The 18,367-nt window shown below is 35.8% G+C and overlaps 2 protein-coding genes across 2 annotated transcripts; both read left to right on the forward strand.

The window, feature by feature from the left end:
- Window positions 1-858: 858 nt before the first annotated feature.
- On the forward strand, window positions 859-4,205 carry LOC130461476 (uncharacterized). Its single transcript, XM_056829589.1, has 5 exons — window positions 859-899; window positions 2,707-2,841; window positions 2,947-3,015; window positions 3,099-3,176; window positions 3,756-4,205. Exons 1-5 carry the CDS (start codon window positions 859-861, stop codon window positions 4,153-4,155), a joined length of 723 nt encoding a protein of 240 aa, XP_056685567.1. The 3' UTR covers window positions 4,156-4,205.
- Window positions 4,206-5,788: 1,583 nt separating this feature from the next.
- LOC130461477 (uncharacterized) lies at window positions 5,789-12,057 on the forward strand. Its single transcript, XM_056829590.1, has 6 exons — window positions 5,789-6,173; window positions 7,856-7,937; window positions 10,559-10,693; window positions 10,799-10,867; window positions 10,951-11,028; window positions 11,608-12,057. The coding sequence occupies exons 1-6, from the start codon at window positions 5,789-5,791 to the stop codon at window positions 12,005-12,007; spliced, it is 1,149 nt and encodes a 382-aa protein (XP_056685568.1). The 3' UTR covers window positions 12,008-12,057.
- Window positions 12,058-18,367: the final 6,310 nt, after the last annotated feature.

An 18,367-nucleotide genomic window follows, 5' to 3' on the forward strand; every position in this document is an offset into this window, starting at 1 on the left:
TTTATTTAAGAGAATGGTTAAAAGATGTTAAAATCTCCAAAATACTCCATCCGTATTTATTTAAGAGATATACTTGGCCGGACACGTGTATTAAGAAAAAGAATTGAATGAATTAAAATAATAAAACAACGAGGGTTGGGTAAATATTTTAATAAGTAAACAAGTGGGGACCATATCATTTTGGGGGGTGGGAGGTGGGGTGAGTAAATTAAATGTATTATTTAATTAGATGGTGGGGTTGATAAGTTACTAAAAATGGCAAGTGTATCTTTTAAATAAATACGGCCGGAAAAGGCAAGTGTATCTCTTAAATAAATACGGATGGAGTACAACCTTACTCCCTCCATATTTATTTAAGAGATACACTTGGCCGGACACGAGTATTAAGAAAAAGAATTGAATGAAATAAAGTAATAAAACAAGTGGGGTTGAGTAGATATTTTAATAAGAAAAACAAGTGGGGACCATGTCATTTTAGGGAGTGGAGGGTGGAGATGGGATGTAGATATATTATTTAATTAGGTGGTGGGGTTGATAAGTTACTAAAAATGGCAAGTGTATCTATTAAATAAATACGGTCGGAAAAGGCAAGTGTATCCCTTAAATAAATACAGAGGGAGTATTTATTAAAACCAGCTTTTAAGACTGTTCAGTGAGCGGGTAATTATATAGTGGTTGTTAAGCTTTATTTTAAAGTGCTAATTTTATTGAGGTCTTGTGATTTTAGAGGGTAAATATGATTTATATAGAGGTGAAAGTTGAAAAATTTATTAATCAGGTGGTGAATTTATATTGAATGTTAAAGAAGGGGACGGAGTGGAAGGGGTTAAATGAATATATGAATTAAATGGTGAATTGATGTTGAAGGAGGAAGATGAAGTGGAAAGGGGGTTGAAGCTGTAAAATACTTCGTATAACAAACAACAAAAAGAAAAAATTGGAAAAAAAAAAACAAATTTATGGATGAAAGATGGGGATGACACATGTCATCTAATCATCTATGGTTATCCTTTTTAAATTGGAATTCGTATTTGAATTTGTACTTGTGTCGGGATTTGTAACCCGTTGGAAATATTTGGAGACGAGCTTCATTCTTTTGTGGAGGCTACCTTCCTTTGAATAAGAATTTGAAATATTTTAGGGGAATTTCAACCCGACAATGGACTTGGAATATTTTTGGGGAATTTCAACCCGTAAATAGAACTAGGAATATTTCAAGGGGATTTCAACCCGTCGTAGAATTTGGAAATTGACTTTGTATTATTTCGAGGGACTTTCAACCCGGGATAGGATTTGAAATATTTCAAGGGAATTTCAACCCGTTGGAGTTTGTATTTGGAGGAGAGGGTTTGGATTATTTCAAGGGAATTTCAACCCATTGATATTGAATTTTCTATTATTTCTAGGGAGTCTCAACCCATTGGATTTGAAATTGAGCTTTGTATTATTTCAAGGGATTTTTTCAACCCACAAGAAATGAAATTGGATCTTGTATTATTTCAAGGGAATTTCAACCCGATAATAGGACTAGGAATATTTCAAGGGAATTTCAACCCTTTGTAGAATTTGGAAATCGAATTTGTATTATTTCAGGGGATTTTCAACCCGTTGAAATGTTTTTGGAGTTTTGTATTATATTTGGGGATTTTAACCCGTTGGAAATGTTTTTGGAATTGGTATTTGAGAGTAATGGTAGACAAGAATCTTTGTAGCTTGAATATTGAATTTTGACACTTGACTTGGATTTGGAAATTGAATTTGGAATTCGAAAAGAGAAGTTTTGTATAGAAAATGAGACCTTGAATTTGGAATTTGAAGAATTTGGACTTGAAAATCCGGCATTATGCCGCCATAAGTTTGAGGCTTTTGAAGTCGGATTTGGAACTTGATCTTGAAAGGTTTTGAGTAAGGGCTTGAAAATTGGACATTTGAAATTAGGATTTTGTGTATAGAACTTGGATTTGGAAACTTTGGCTCGAGAATTCGGCAATACGACGCCGTTGGATTGGATTTTTTGAAATTTAAATTTGGGAACTTTGACTCGAAAATCCGGCATTATGATGTCGTTGGATTGGGTTTTTGGAATTTGAATTTGGAAGTTTGACTCGAAAATCCGGCATTATAACGCCGTTGGATTGAGTTTTTGGAATTTGAATTTGGAACTTTGACTCGAAAATCCGGCATTATAACGCCGTTGGATTTGAATTTGAATTTGGCATTTGTGCGTGAGGCGTGTTTAGGAGTTTTGAATCAAATGGAGTGGCACTCCTAGAAGACCCTAAATCGGCGATTTTAGATGAATGAGGTTTGAATGATGCTCCTAGGGGTTAGGTTTCCTAGTTGGAGGCTAATTGTAATCCCCCGTAAATTTATAAATTTTATTAATATATTTTAACGTATATTATTTATATTTAATTAGAATTTAGGAATTTTGAGTAATAAATATATAATTCACGTATACTTATTTATTACATTTTAATATTTTCAACGATTTACGAAATTGAAAATGATTTTAGAATTTTAAGTTAAAACGAATTCGAATTACGAAAACACGATCGATTGAATTTAGAAAACAATCCTAATCATTTTGGATTCAAACAACCTTAAATCCTACTCCTAGCCCAATTGGGAAAAGCCCAAACCAAAAACAAAAATTAAACCCAAACCAATACTCCCTCTCTCTTTTCAAATTCACGTGGAAACAAGGCAAACCAAAACCCCTCCACCCTCCTTCAACCTCACGCACAACACCAGCAACTCCTCTCCTCTCCCTTGTCAGCCGCCGCACCACGCTCACTGCCGGACCACCACCTGCACCGACGACCACCGTCGACCCTCGTGGTAACTCCTTCTTCCTCTCTCTTCTTTCGGTTGTCTTGCCCTGCTCCTCCTCTCCCGTTTTCCTCCTTCTCCTTACTTGTTTCTCTTTTTGTTCACGTACGGCAGTCATCGCCGCCACGTTGCCGCCCAGCCTGCGTCGCTGCGCCGCCGCGTTCCTGGCCCACACCGACCAATGTCTTCCTTCTCCTTTGTATTTCATTTTTTTTTTTTTTTCTGTTTTCGTTCATGGCTCATTCGTGTTTTGTTTGTGCCGGCAGCCACCTCCGGTCGCAGCCACCTCGCCTAGCCGCGCCACCCTGTCCGCCGGCCAGCACTCCCCTCTCCCTCTTGAATTGGTTATTTCTTAAACCCTAAGTAACTAATTATTTTAATTAATTATAATTGTTAATTTAAATTATGTTCTTGATAATAAATTTATAATTTTTATGGTTTGAACATGATTTTCAGATTTGGGTTGAGATTATAAAAGAATTAATTTTCAGTTTTTGTGATTTAAATTATAAATTTGAGATTATATGGATTTTATAATAAAGTTATTAATTTTCAGATTATCTAATTACAATGAAATATTGATTTTTGATTATTTAAAGTATGAAATTCAAGGTTTTTATGATTATTAATCATGATGGGTTGAGTATGGATCATTGAATTGGTTGTGTTGAGATACTAGGAACGTAGATTGACCATGGTGAAGCTTTTAAATGAAATTATATTGCTGAAAATTTAAAGTACGATGTTTGCAAAAGTTTTCAACGAATTTCAATCACTAATTCAATAATCATGATTCTAGGAAATCAAATGTTTAAGTTTTGATATTGGGGAAAGTTCTAAATATGTTTAGGATGCATTTAGAATGCTTTCTTATGGTTGTCAATGATTAGGAATTTATTGGGATTATTTGTTGGTTGTTTTAGGCGGAGAATTCTCTTTAGGCGACTTTTGAAAGTGTTAAAGTGGCCTATCAGTTTGTTTACACAAGGTACGTACATACCTGTGTGCTTGGAATGTGTGCTAATTGTTGAAACCATGTTGAATCTTGTTGTTGAACTTGGTTATGTTGATATTATTGTTGAACTTGGCGATGTTGATATTATGGACGAACTTGGTTATATTGAATGTGCATGTTTAATACTGTTGGACAAACTTATTGAACTTATTTTGCACTATAAGAACTGTAACATGTTAGTATGGATGTTTGATACAAACATGTTGGTTGGGGACACTAGATTATTCTATATGATTGGGTTGGATCAATTGGTTGTTGTTCCCTTTCTATCTTTTCACTACTTTATAAGGGCGGAGGACCTTGTTTAGTAAGTTGAAACTTTATGCCCATATACAGGGTTGCTCATGGTTAAAGGAAAGGTTGGTTAAGTTGGAATGAGTCTTGATTGATGCTTTTATGATCACTTACTTAATTCCAAGATAAAAACAGTTGTGAACAAATGTGAATTGTCTGTCTTATGTAATGGTTGAGTCATAACGGAATCTCAATTTGTAAATCATGTAAAGTGAAACTGAATAGCAATAGCTTTAGACTGTGCACGTCTGAAGTGACGGACAAACAGGAGTTGGGGTTCATGGTGGTAGCCCATGGCCTTTTCTGGGACCGGATTGATCACCGTGTCCTATTTTTATTTAAACGTTCCTCGATATCGCAGGTCACTGAGGTTACGGAGTCGCGCCCGTACCTCGTCTTCCTTAGTGAAGACTTCTGGATGGTCAACTCGGTCCATTGTCTATTTCAACTAAAATAATATTATGGTTATTAAGCCTAGCTTAGTCTAGTCAAGTATAATCGTCAATTTATTATGTTTTGCCTGTCCTTACTTATATTTATTAGTATCATGTTAGGGTTGTTGGTTTGATAGTATCATGCTAGGATCGTTGTTGTTTTAGTATGTAGTACTCAGCTTTGCTGATTACGTGCTTTGTTTGTGTGTGTTGATCATGGCTATGCCTTATTGATCCTGTGATGACCCATCTTTGGTGAGCAGTCTCTAAGGATCAATAAGCGTTGCCCATCTACAGGTTTGAAGATGATGCATCATTGGGATCGGGATTAGAGAGCTTGTAGTTCTATTCGTTTAATTAAGTGATTTAATTTGTTAACTTGGATTTGAAATTTGTCGTACTATTCGTATTTCTTTAATTCAGTTAATTGGTTTGGACCTAATATGTAATAGATTATTTATGAACCTAAAAGTTAGTTTTATGTTTTCCGCTGCAAAATTCTGAATAAGCCGTAACGTTTTCACACGGGCGATAATACTTTGATAATTCTCTATGTTTTATATTAAAAGGTTATTTTAGAAAAGAGAGAATTGTCGGGGTGTTACAAAGTGGTATTTTTGAGCTAAAGGTTTTACTGACTTTTCGTGTCTGCTTTTCAAATTATTAGGCGCCTAAACTAGCTAGGTTCCTAAAACAAATTTCCTAGAATTGAGCTTCTACTTATTATATCATTCAAAAAATGCGTACTTTTTTTTGGGGGACCAAATTCATTTTAATTTTGTTTGAAATCATATTTATATTTCTTATTTAAATTCGAAATTAACTTATTAATTTGAAACTTTTCATTTATTCGAATTAAGTACGTTCCTTTTCTTTTCGAAATTTAATTAAATATATTCGAAATATATATATATATATATATATAAAAATCGTTTTTATTATTCATTCTCGTTTTATTCTTTAAACGTTTCAGTGTTTTACTATGATTTATTATGAGAGATGGGTAGTATAGGAAAGGGCATATAGAATAGAAGCATTGTGTTTGCATTATATCAACATGATTGTACTTTATCTGCCTACTAACTGTTTGTGTCCTTCCTATGCTTTACGATTACTATTATTCTTACTTATGGTGTATTGTGGGATCGTACGGTAAGTGAGAGTACTAATTACTAACATAGAAACTATGTTTAATCGTCATAGATCACTAATCATGTCTGACATAGAAGAGAATAGAGTAGGGAGCAACTATCACCCTATCGTTCTGAGTGATGATGACTCCAGCCCTATCGTTCTAAGTGATGGTGACTCCAATCTTATTATGAGTGATGATGAAAAGGTGATGAATTATGAACATGACAGTAGAATTCGTAGTCTAGAGCACATTTGTCGTGAAGTAATGAAAACAAGTGCATATGGTAGTGATGATGAGGCAATTCGTGAGTATGACCGTGCTGTGGGTCAAACAAAAATGGATATCTACAAAGCCTTTCTGAGGGTTGAATCTGATTCTGAGCCTGAGATTGAGTTTAAGTTTGAGCCTGAACCTGAGCCCGAGCCCGAGCCTGAGCTAGAGGAAAATAATCATCAACTTCAAGGTCTACGAAGATCCTCAAGGCCAAGAAAAGAAGCTTATTATTTTGATATGGATGATGAAGATGAACTTAAGTATGAGTTGTTCACCCTAGACGATTATAACGAATCAAAGGACAAGTTCGATGATGTCTCCCTTTAACTTTGCTTACATATTTAGTTGCGTGTCAGAAAATGTTGGACAATTCGCCCAACCATAGTTTATGTTTATATCGTAGAACCTTTTTACTTTATTTTGAGAACAGGTGTGTGTTAATATTTAGGATTGTTATCGACATTCTTTTGAGGAATAAAAGTTAGATTATGGATTATCCAAAGGATCAAAGTTTATTACGGGCACGCAAGGGGAATATTTTCTTCTTTATTCTACCTTATTATTCGTGATGATTGAAGTTATTCCTTGTTTCTCAGCTGAATGTTCTGCATGCAAATATCATTCGTAGATGATTGTTCATTTTATGTGAATTTTGGATGTTGGTGTGATATTACATTGCTAGAGGATAATATAAGTAAAGTTTTGAACCTGAATTAGAGTATATTAATTTCAGGTCGCGTTCTAGGATGACCAACAGTAATGACCTAGCTGCTGTCTTTCGCCTCTTGGCGGAAAAACTAGCCCAGGAAAGAACTGAGCGCCCCGATTCTGCAGGAGACATGTTTGAAAGGCTTGCGAAAGTTAAGCCACCATACTTCAAGGGGCAAGCAGACCCGACCTTCCTAGAAAACTGGATTAGGGAGTTTGCAAAACTATTTTGGGTGGTAAACTGTCCTGAAAATATGAAAATAGGTCAAGCTGTCCTTTACCTAAAAGATGAGGCCGATCTATGGTGGAAAGAGAATGGAACTAGGCTAAGTGTTGTTGAAGGATTTAATTGGGACTCATTTGTTGTTGCGTTGAGGGAAAAGTTTTATCCTCCTTTCATAACAAAACGAAAAGCGCAAGAATTCATAAACCTTGGGATGGGGAGTATGACTATCGCTGAATACTATAGTAAGTTTATAACTTTGTCGAGGTTTGCACCTGAGGTGGTAGCTACTGAGGAGCTAAAGGCTCAGAGGTTTGAGCAAGGGTTGACCGATGAGATTCAGTTGGGATTAGATGGAGAAACCTTTACATCCCTAGATAATGTGCGTGAGAAAACCACCCATATTTATGAATTGCAGTCTAGAAGGGACAAGAAAAATGTGGTTGGGGAGAAAAGAAAAGAGTTTAATGCTGGGAAAAACCAAGGGAGTTTCAAGAAAAGTACGAAAGTGAACAGGAATGAGGGTGGAAATGGAAATTTTCAACAGAGGAACAATCAGGGGCACAACAATAGCAACCAATCTGAGAGAGTGCATCACTGTAAGAGATGCAACAACAACCATCCTGGTAAAAACTGCAAGGGAGAATTAGTGACATGCAACTATTGTCAGAAAAGGGGCCATAGGGAGTATGAGTGCTTCACCAAGCAGAAAAAGGAACAAAATGGTAATGGAAGTGAAAATCAAGTGAGGTTTAACCAGTCTGGAAGACAAGATTCAAAGCCTGGAGGGGCACAAAACAATCAAGGAAACTATAATAAGCCCGCAAATGATAACAACAACCAGAATAAGACTCCGGGCAAACCGTTCTTGATGACTAGAAATGAAGCTGAATATTCTGCAGACGTAGTTCATGGTACTTTTTCTATTAACTCTGTGCCAGTTAAAACATTATGTGATTCGGGAGCAACTTATTCTTTTGTTTCGTCATCTGTTGTTAAGAGTCTGAATTTGGTAGATTTTGAGTAATTGATTTACCTGTTAGTATACCTACTGGTGTAACCATAAGGTGTACCAAGTTGTTTAAGAATCCGCCTTTGAAGATAAAAGATTGCGTTTTCTTTCCGATTTGATAGAGTTTAATCTGGGAAACCTATATGTAATTTTGGGGATGGATTGGCTAAGTTTGTTCAGGGCCAAGTTAGAGTTTGTAATTCAGAAACTAAGTATAAGGAACCCTATTGGAAATTTGACCTCATATAAACGTTTTGGGAAGACCAAGAACCTTGGGGTTATTTCTGCAATGCAAGTGAGGAAATTGATGATAAGGAGTGTGAACTATTTTTCTGTAGGAGCTAGATGTGAGTTAAGAAGTCGGAATGAAGATCGAGGATGTTCCAACTGTGAATGAATTCATGGATGTGTTTCCTAGTGAGATTGCAGGTATGCCACTTGCTAAGAGCCGTTGAGTCCCCTATAGACTTAGTTCCTAGAATGACGCATATATCTAGAGCACCATATAGAATGACACCTCCTGAAATGAGCTAATTAAGACACAATTGCAAGAGTTGTTTCGTTAAGGGGTATATTAGGCCTAGTGCATCACCGTGGGGAGCTCCTGCGTTGTTTGTTAAGGAGAAAGATAAGAGTATCGAATTATACATTGATTTTAGGTAATTAATCACCATCAAGAACATGTATCCTTTGCATAGGAGAGATGAAATATTGGATCAATTGAATTGGGCGAGTGTGTTCTCGAAGATTGATTTGTGTTCGAAGTATCACCAATTAAGGATAGCTGATAAGGGCCTAAGACCTCATTAGGACTCGTTATTGTCATTATGGGTTTAGAATAATGTCTTTTGGGTTAAACAATGCACCTGCCATATTTATGGATGTGATGAATAAGATTTTCCACGAATTCCGAATTAAGTTCGTTATTATATTGATGATATCCTGATTTATTCAAGGAATGAGAAAGAGCATGTCAAACACTTGGGAATTATATTGGAGACGCTTAGAAAGAATTTATTTTATATGAATTAAGTATACGGATCTTGAAGTCATGTGTGTATAAGTAACATCGACGGAAAAGTGACGACTAAATTGATTGAAAACTACGTTACTTAAGGGAATAAAATTAAGAGAAGATTCGAGTGGTCCAGGATCGTTAGAAATCATTTGTTGTCTTGAAAAGATGAAAATGTATGAATTGGTGGAAGTGCTAAGAGTTAAGACCAAGAGTTATGACATAAGGAGGTTTGGTAAAAAGGAAAAGTTGACCAGAAAGAGTCTCTGTAGATCCTGCTAAGATTCAAGATGTGAGTGAGTGACCTACTCCAAAGAACGTGTCCGATATTTGAAGTTCTCTAACCCTAGACGACTATTATAGGAAGTTGTGAAAGACTTTTCGAAGTAAGCAAAACCAATGACCAACTTGATGAAAAAGGAATCGAATTTCAAGTGAAGTGAGAAATGTGAGGAAGCTTTCTAGATTTAGCTGTTGTCGCGTCAATTGAAACCTTATAAGGCTAATTACCAAACCCATGACTTAGAGATAACTGTTATGGTGTTATCTACGAATATTTGGAGACATTACCTTTATAGGGCAACTTGTAAGATCCTTACCGAAAAAAAAAGTCCGAAATTTTGGCAATAAGGTCCAGTTGAATCTTGGGGACAACATTGAAAATGAGTATTTCTTTCCACCCTGCAAACGATAGACAAACTAAGATTACTAACGGAATATATGTTGAGAACGTGTGTTATGGATTTTAAGGGTAATTGGGAAGGCCACCTAGGTTCGATTGAATTTTCGTGCATCAATAGTCACCATGCAAGCATTACGATGACACATGTTGAGGCATTGTATGGAAAGAATTGTAGAAGTCTTACTTGTTGGAATGAGTTTAGTGAGAATATTGTATTGAGGACATAATTCGTTGAGGAGAAATATCCAAAGTTATTCCCTGAGATGAGTTACGAGGGCGTAACTCGTTTTCTTTAAGAGGGGTAGAATGCGATATAAATTCGCGCTTTTTACCTATTTTTATGGTGTTTTTATGCATTTTTATGCTTATTTTAGCAAATTATACATGTTGATGCAAGTAAATAGATTCTCCGCATAAGAAAAATGTGTTCATGAGTAACACAAGCAGCTTTGAGTTGGCAAAAGAGTGCACATAGGTGGCACAAGTACTTCTTTAGTAAGAATAAGTTAAAAGCTTTTGGGGAAAATGTGGTAAATTTCGTGTCAAGTTTCGGGACGAAACTTCTTTTAAGAGGGGTAGATTGTAATCCCCCGTAAATTTATAAATTTTATTAATATATTTTAACGTATATTATTTATATTTAATTAGAATTTAGGAATTTTGAGTAATAAATATATAATTCACGTATACTTATTTATTACATTTTAATATTTTCAACGATTTACGAAATTGAAAATGATTTTAGAATTTTAAGTTAAAACGAATTCGAATTACGAAAACACGATCGATTGAATTTAGAAAACAATCCTAATCATTTTGGATTCAAACAACCTTAAATCCTACTCCTAGCCCAATTGGGAAAAGCCCAAACCAAAAACAAAAATTAAACCCAAACCAATACTCCCTCTCTCTTTTCAAATTCACGTGGAAACAAGGCAAACCAAAACCCCTCCACCCTCCTTCAACCTCACGCACAACACCAGCAACTCCTCTCCTCTCCCTTGTCAGCCGCCGCACCACGCTCACTGCCGGACCACCACCTGCACCGACGACCACCGTCGACCCTCGTGGTAACTCCTTCTTCCTCTCTCTTCTTTCGGTTGTCTTGCCCTGCTCCTCCTCTCCCGTTTTCCTCCTTCTCCTTACTTGTTTCTCTTTTTGTTCACGTACGGCAGTCATCGCCGCCACGTTGCCGCCCAGCCTGCGTCGCTGCGCCGCCGCGTTCCTGGCCCACACCGACCAATGTCTTCCTTCTCCTTTGTATTTCATTTTTTTTTTTTTTTCTGTTTTCGTTCATGGCTCATTCGTGTTTTGTTTGTGCCGGCAGCCACCTCCGGTCGCAGCCACCTCGCCTAGCCGCGCCACCCTGTCCGCCGGCCAGCACTCCCCTCTCCCTCTTGAATTGGTTATTTCTTAAACCCTAAGTAACTAATTATTTTAATTAATTATAATTGTTAATTTAAATTATGTTCTTGATAATAAATTTATAATTTTTATGGTTTGAACATGATTTTCAGATTTGGGTTGAGATTATAAAAGAATTAATTTTCAGTTTTTGTGATTTAAATTATAAATTTGAGATTATATGGATTTTATAATAAAGTTATTAATTTTCAGATTATCTAATTACAATGAAATATTGATTTTTGATTATTTAAAGTATGAAATTCAAGGTTTTTATGATTATTAATCATGATGGGTTGAGTATGGATCATTGAATTGGTTGTGTTGAGATACTAGGAACGTAGATTGACCATGGTGAAGCTTTTAAATGAAATTATATTGCTGAAAATTTAAAGTACGATGTTTGCAAAAGTTTTCAACGAATTTCAATCACTAATTCAATAATCATGATTCTAGGAAATCAAATGTTTAAGTTTTGATATTGGGGAAAGTTCTAAATATGTTTAGGATGCATTTAGAATGCTTTCTTATGGTTGTCAATGATTAGGAATTTATTGGGATTATTTGTTGGTTGTTTTAGGCGGAGAATTCTCTTTAGGCGACTTTTGAAAGTGTTAAAGTGGCCTATCAGTTTGTTTACACAAGGTACGTACATACCTGTGTGCTTGGAATGTGTGCTAATTGTTGAAACCATGTTGAATCTTGTTGTTGAACTTGGTTATGTTGATATTATTGTTGAACTTGGCGATGTTGATATTATGGACGAACTTGGTTATATTGAATGTGCATGTTTAATACTGTTGGACAAACTTATTGAACTTATTTTGCACTATAAGAACTGTAACATGTTAGTATGGATGTTTGATACAAACATGTTGGTTGGGGACACTAGATTATTCTATATGATTGGGTTGGATCAATTGGTTGTTGTTCCCTTTCTATCTTTTCACTACTTTATAAGGGCGGAGGACCTTGTTTAGTAAGTTGAAACTTTATGCCCATATACAGGGTTGCTCATGGTTAAAGGAAAGGTTGGTTAAGTTGGAATGAGTCTTGATTGATGCTTTTATGATCACTTACTTAATTCCAAGATAAAAACAGTTGTGAACAAATGTGAATTGTCTGTCTTATGTAATGGTTGAGTCATAACGGAATCTCAATTTGTAAATCATGTAAAGTGAAACTGAATAGCAATAGCTTTAGACTGTGCACGTCTGAAGTGACGGACAAACAGGAGTTGGGGTTCATGGTGGTAGCCCATGGCCTTTTCTGGGACCGGATTGATCACCGTGTCCTATTTTTATTTAAACGTTCCTCGATATCGCAGGTCACTGAGGTTACGGAGTCGCGCCCGTACCTCGTCTTCCTTAGTGAAGACTTCTGGATGGTCAACTCGGTCCATTGTCTATTTCAACTAAAATAATATTATGGTTATTAAGCCTAGCTTAGTCTAGTCAAGTATAATCGTCAATTTATTATGTTTTGCCTGTCCTTACTTATATTTATTAGTATCATGTTAGGGTTGTTGGTTTGATAGTATCATGCTAGGATCGTTGTTGTTTTAGTATGTAGTACTCAGCTTTGCTGATTACGTGCTTTGTTTGTGTGTGTTGATCATGGCTATGCCTTATTGATCCTGTGATGACCCATCTTTGGTGAGCAGTCTCTAAGGATCAATAAGCGTTGCCCATCTACAGGTTTGAAGATGATGCATCATTGGGATCGGGATTAGAGAGCTTGTAGTTCTATTCGTTTAATTAAGTGATTTAATTTGTTAACTTGGATTTGAAATTTGTCGTACTATTCGTATTTCTTTAATTCAGTTAATTGGTTTGGACCTAATATGTAATAGATTATTTATGAACCTAAAAGTTAGTTTTATGTTTTCCGCTGTAAAATTCTGAATAAGCCGTAACGTTTTCACACGGGCGATAATACTTTGATAATTCTCTATGTTTTATATTAAAAGGTTATTTTAGAAAAGAGAGAATTGTCGGGGTGTTACAAAGTGGTATTTTTGAGCTAAAGGTTTTACTGACTTTTCGTGTCTGCTTTTCAAATTATTAGGCGCCTAAACTAGCTAGGTTCCTAAAACAAATTTCCTAGAATTGAGCTTCTACTTATTATATCATTCAAAAAATGCGTACTTTTTTTTGGGGGACCAAATTCATTTTAATTTTGTTTGAAATCATATTTATATTTCTTATTTAAATTCGAAATTAACTTATTAATTTGAAACTTTTCATTTATTCGAATTAAGTACGTTCCTTTTCTTTTCGAAATTTAATTAAATATATTCGAAATATATATATATATATATATAAAAATCGTTTTTATTATTCATTCTCGTTTTATTCTTTAAACGTTTCAGTGTTTTACTATGATTTATTATGAGAGATGGGTAGTATAGGAAAGGGCATATAGAATAGAAGCATTGTGTTTGCATTATATCAACATGATTGTACTTTATCTGCCTACTAACTGTTTGTGTCCTTCCTATGCTTTACGATTACTATTATTCTTACTTATGGTGTATTGTGGGATCGTACGGTAAGTGAGAGTACTAATTACTAACATAGAAACTATGTTTAATCGTCATAGATCACTAATCATGTCTGACATAGAAGAGAATAGAGTAGGGAGCAACTATCACCCTATCGTTCTGAGTGATGATGACTCCAGCCCTATCGTTCTAAGTGATGGTGACTCCAATCTTATTATGAGTGATGATGAAAAGGTGATGAATTATGAACATGACAGTAGAATTCGTAGTCTAGAGCACATTTGTCGTGAAGTAATGAAAACAAGTGCATATGGTAGTGATGATGAGGCAATTCGTGAGTATGACCGTGCTGTGGGTCAAACAAAAATGGATATCTACAAAGCCTTTCTGAGGGTTGAATCTGATTCTGAGCCTGAGATTGAGTTTAAGTTTGAGCCTGAACCTGAGCCCGAGCCCGAGCCTGAGCTAGAGGAAAATAATCATCAACTTCAAGGTCTACGAAGATCCTCAAGGCCAAGAAAAGAAGCTTATTATTTTGATATGGATGATGAAGATGAACTTAAGTATGAGTTGTTCACCCTAGACGATTATAACGAATCAAAGGACAAGTTCGATGATGTCTCCCTTTAACTTTGCTTACATATTTAGTTGCGTGTCAGAAAATGTTGGACAATTCGCCCAACCATAGTTTATGTTTATATCGTAGAACCTTTTTACTTTATTTTGAGAACAGGTGTGTGTTAATATTTAGGATTGTTATCGACATTCTTTTGAGGAATAAAAGTTAGATTATGGATTATCCAAAGGATCAAAGTTTATTACGGGCACGCAAGGGGAATATTTTCTTCTTTATTCTACCTTATTATTCGTGATGATTGAAGTTATTCCTTGTTTCTCAGCTGAATGTTCTGCATGCAAATATCATTCGTAGATGATTGTTCATTTTATGTGAATTTTGGATGTTGGTGTGATATTACATTGCTAGAGGATAATATAAGTAAAGTTTTGAACCTGAATTAGAGTATATTAATTTCAGGTCGCGTTCTAGGATGACCAACAGTAATGACCTAGCTGCTGTCTTTCGCCTCTTGGCGGAAAAACTAGCCCAGGAAAGAACTGAGCGCCCCGATTCTGCAGGAGACATGTTTGAAAGGCTTGCGAAAGTTAAGCCACCATACTTCAAGGGGCAAGCAGACCCGACCTTCCTAGAAAACTGGATTAGGGAGTTTGCAAAACTATTTTGGGTGGTAAACTGTCCTGAAAATATGAAAATAGGTCAAGCTGTCCTTTACCTAAAAGATGAGGCCGATCTATGGTGGAAAGAGAATGGAACTAGGCTAAGTGTTGTTGAAGGATTTAATTGGGACTCATTTGTTGTTGCGTTGAGGGAAAAGTTTTATCCTCCTTTCATAACAAAACGAAAAGCGCAAGAATTCATAAACCTTGGGATGGGGAGTATGACTATCGCTGAATACTATAGTAAGTTTATAACTTTGTCGAGGTTTGCACCTGAGGTGGTAGCTACTGAGGAGCTAAAGGCTCAGAGGTTTGAGCAAGGGTTGACCGATGAGATTCAGTTGGGATTAGATGGAGAAACCTTTACATCCCTAGATAATGTGCGTGAGAAAACCACCCATATTTATGAATTGCAGTCTAGAAGGGACAAGAAAAATGTGGTTGGGGAGAAAAGAAAAGAGTTTAATGCTGGGAAAAACCAAGGGAGTTTCAAGAAAAGTACGAAAGTGAACAGGAATGAGGGTGGAAATGGAAATTTTCAACAGAGGAACAATCAGGGGCACAACAATAGCAACCAATCTGAGAGAGTGCATCACTGTAAGAGATGCAACAACAACCATCCTGGTAAAAACTGCAAGGGAGAATTAGTGACATGCAACTATTGTCAGAAAAGGGGCCATAGGGAGTATGAGTGCTTCACCAAGCAGAAAAAGGAACAAAATGGTAATGGAAGTGAAAATCAAGTGAGGTTTAACCAGTCTGGAAGACAAGATTCAAAGCCTGGAGGGGCACAAAACAATCAAGGAAACTATAATAAGCCCGCAAATGATAACAACAACCAGAATAAGACTCCGGGCAAACCGTTCTTGATGACTAGAAATGAAGCTGAATATTCTGCAGACGTAGTTCATGGTACTTTTTCTATTAACTCTGTGCCAGTTAAAACATTATGTGATTCGGGAGCAACTTATTCTTTTGTTTCGTCATCTGTTGTTAAGAGTCTGAATTTGGTAGATTTTGAGTAATTGATTTACCTGTTAGTATACCTACTGGTGTAACCATAAGGTGTACCAAGTTGTTTAAGAATCCGCCTTTGAAGATAAAAGATTGCGTTTTCTTTCCGATTTGATAGAGTTTAATCTGGGAAACCTATATGTAATTTTGGGGATGGATTGGCTAAGTTTGTTCAGGGCCAAGTTAGAGTTTGTAATTCAGAAACTAAGTATAAGGAACCCTATTGGAAATTTGACCTCATATAAACGTTTTGGGAAGACCAAGAACCTTGGGGTTATTTCTGCAATGCAAGTGAGGAAATTGATGATAAGGAGTGTGAACTATTTTTCTGTAGGAGCTAGATGTGAGTTAAGAAGTCGGAATGAAGATCGAGGATGTTCCAACTGTGAATGAATTCATGGATGTGTTTCCTAGTGAGATTGCAGGTATGCCACTTGCTAAGAGCCGTTGAGTCCCCTATAGACTTAGTTCCTAGAATGACGCATATATCTAGAGCACCATATAGAATGACACCTCCTGAAATGAGCTAATTAAGACACAATTGCAAGAGTTGTTTCGTTAAGGGGTATATTAGGCCTAGTGCATCACCGTGGGGAGCTCCTGCGTTGTTTGTTAAGGAGAAAGATAAGAGTATCGAATTATACATTGATTTTAGGTAATTAATCACCATCAAGAACATGTATCCTTTGCATAGGAGAGATGAAATATTGGATCAATTGAATTGGGCGAGTGTGTTCTCGAAGATTGATTTGTGTTCGAAGTATCACCAATTAAGGATAGCTGATAAGGGCCTAAGACCTCATTAGGACTCGTTATTGTCATTATGGGTTTAGAATAATGTCTTTTGGGTTAAACAATGCACCTGCCATATTTATGGATGTGATGAATAAGATTTTCCACGAATTCCGAATTAAGTTCGTTATTATATTGATGATATCCTGATTTATTCAAGGAATGAGAAAGAGCATGTCAAACACTTGGGAATTATATTGGAGACGCTTAGAAAGAATTTATTTTATATGAATTAAGTATACGGATCTTGAAGTCATGTGTGTATAAGTAACATCGACGGAAAAGTGACGACTAAATTGATTGAAAACTACGTTACTTAAGGGAATAAAATTAAGAGAAGATTCGAGTGGTCCAGGATCGTTAGAAATCATTTGTTGTCTTGAAAAGATGAAAATGTATGAATTGGTGGAAGTGCTAAGAGTTAAGACCAAGAGTTATGACATAAGGAGGTTTGGTAAAAAGGAAAAGTTGACCAGAAAGAGTCTCTGTAGATCCTGCTAAGATTCAAGATGTGAGTGAGTGACCTACTCCAAAGAACGTGTCCGATATTTGAAGTTCTCTAACCCTAGACGACTATTATAGGAAGTTGTGAAAGACTTTTCGAAGTAAGCAAAACCAATGACCAACTTGATGAAAAAGGAATCGAATTTCAAGTGAAGTGAGAAATGTGAGGAAGCTTTCTAGATTTAGCTGTTGTCGCGTCAATTGAAACCTTATAAGGCTAATTACCAAACCCATGACTTAGAGATAACTGTTATGGTGTTATCTACGAATATTTGGAGACATTACCTTTATAGGGCAACTTGTAAGATCCTTACCGAAAAAAAAAGTCCGAAATTTTGGCAATAAGGTCCAGTTGAATCTTGGGGACAACATTGAAAATGAGTATTTCTTTCCACCCTGCAAACGATAGACAAACTAAGATTACTAACGGAATATATGTTGAGAACGTGTGTTATGGATTTTAAGGGTAATTGGGAAGGCCACCTAGGTTCGATTGAATTTTCGTGCATCAATAGTCACCATGCAAGCATTACGATGACACATGTTGAGGCATTGTATGGAAAGAATTGTAGAAGTCTTACTTGTTGGAATGAGTTTAGTGAGAATATTGTATTGAGGACATAATTCGTTGAGGAGAAATATCCAAAGTTATTCCCTGAGATGAGTTACGAGGGCGTAACTCGTTTTCTTTAAGAGGGGTAGAATGCGATATAAATTCGCGCTTTTTACCTATTTTTATGGTGTTTTTATGCATTTTTATGCTTATTTTAGCAAATTATACATGTTGATGCAAGTAAATAGATTCTCCGCATAAGAAAAATGTGTTCATGAGTAACACAAGCAGCTTTGAGTTGGCAAAAGAGTGCACATAGGTGGCACAAGTACTTCTTTAGTAAGAATAAGTTAAAAGCTTTTGGGGAAAATGTGGTAAATTTCGTGTCAAGTTTCGGGACGAAACTTCTTTTAAGAGGGGTAGATTGTAATCCCCCGTAAATTTATAAATTTTATTAATATATTTTAACGTATATTATTTATATTTAATTAGAATTTAGGAATTTTGAGTAATAAATATATAATTCACGTATACTTATTTATTACATTTTAATATTTTCAACGATTTACGAAATTGAAAATGATTTTAGAATTTTAAGTTAAAACGAATTCGAATTACGAAAACACGATCGATTGAATTTAGAAAACAATCCTAATCATTTTGGATTCAAACAACCTTAAATCCTACTCCTAGCCCAATTGGGAAAAGCCCAAACCAAAAACAAAAATTAAACCCAAA

The sequence above is a fragment of the Spinacia oleracea genome, chromosome 5 (genome assembly GCF_020520425.1).
Source record: "Spinacia oleracea cultivar Varoflay chromosome 5, BTI_SOV_V1, whole genome shotgun sequence".
Classification (NCBI taxonomy): domain Eukaryota; kingdom Viridiplantae; phylum Streptophyta; class Magnoliopsida; order Caryophyllales; family Amaranthaceae; genus Spinacia; species Spinacia oleracea.

Bases quoted from the DNA above. Each gene is read 5' to 3' on its own strand.
- LOC130461476 (XM_056829589.1), top strand. From the start codon at position 859: ATGTTGAAGGAGGAAGATGAAGTGGAAAGGGGGTTGAAGCT. The intron at 3,016-3,098 runs GTCTTCCTTCTC...TTGTGCCGGCAG, and splicing joins CCTGGCCCACACCGACCAAT to CCACCTCCGGTCGCAGCCAC. The intron at 3,177-3,755 runs GTTATTTCTTAA...TGGTTGTTTTAG, and splicing joins CCCCTCTCCCTCTTGAATTG to GCGGAGAATTCTCTTTAGGC.
- LOC130461477 (XM_056829590.1), top strand. From the start codon at position 5,789: ATGTCTGACATAGAAGAGAATAGAGTAGGGAGCAACTATCACCCTATC. The intron at 6,174-7,855 runs GTCTACGAAGAT...ACTCTGTGCCAG, and splicing joins AAATAATCATCAACTTCAAG to TTAAAACATTATGTGATTCG. The intron at 10,868-10,950 runs GTCTTCCTTCTC...TTGTGCCGGCAG, and splicing joins CCTGGCCCACACCGACCAAT to CCACCTCCGGTCGCAGCCAC.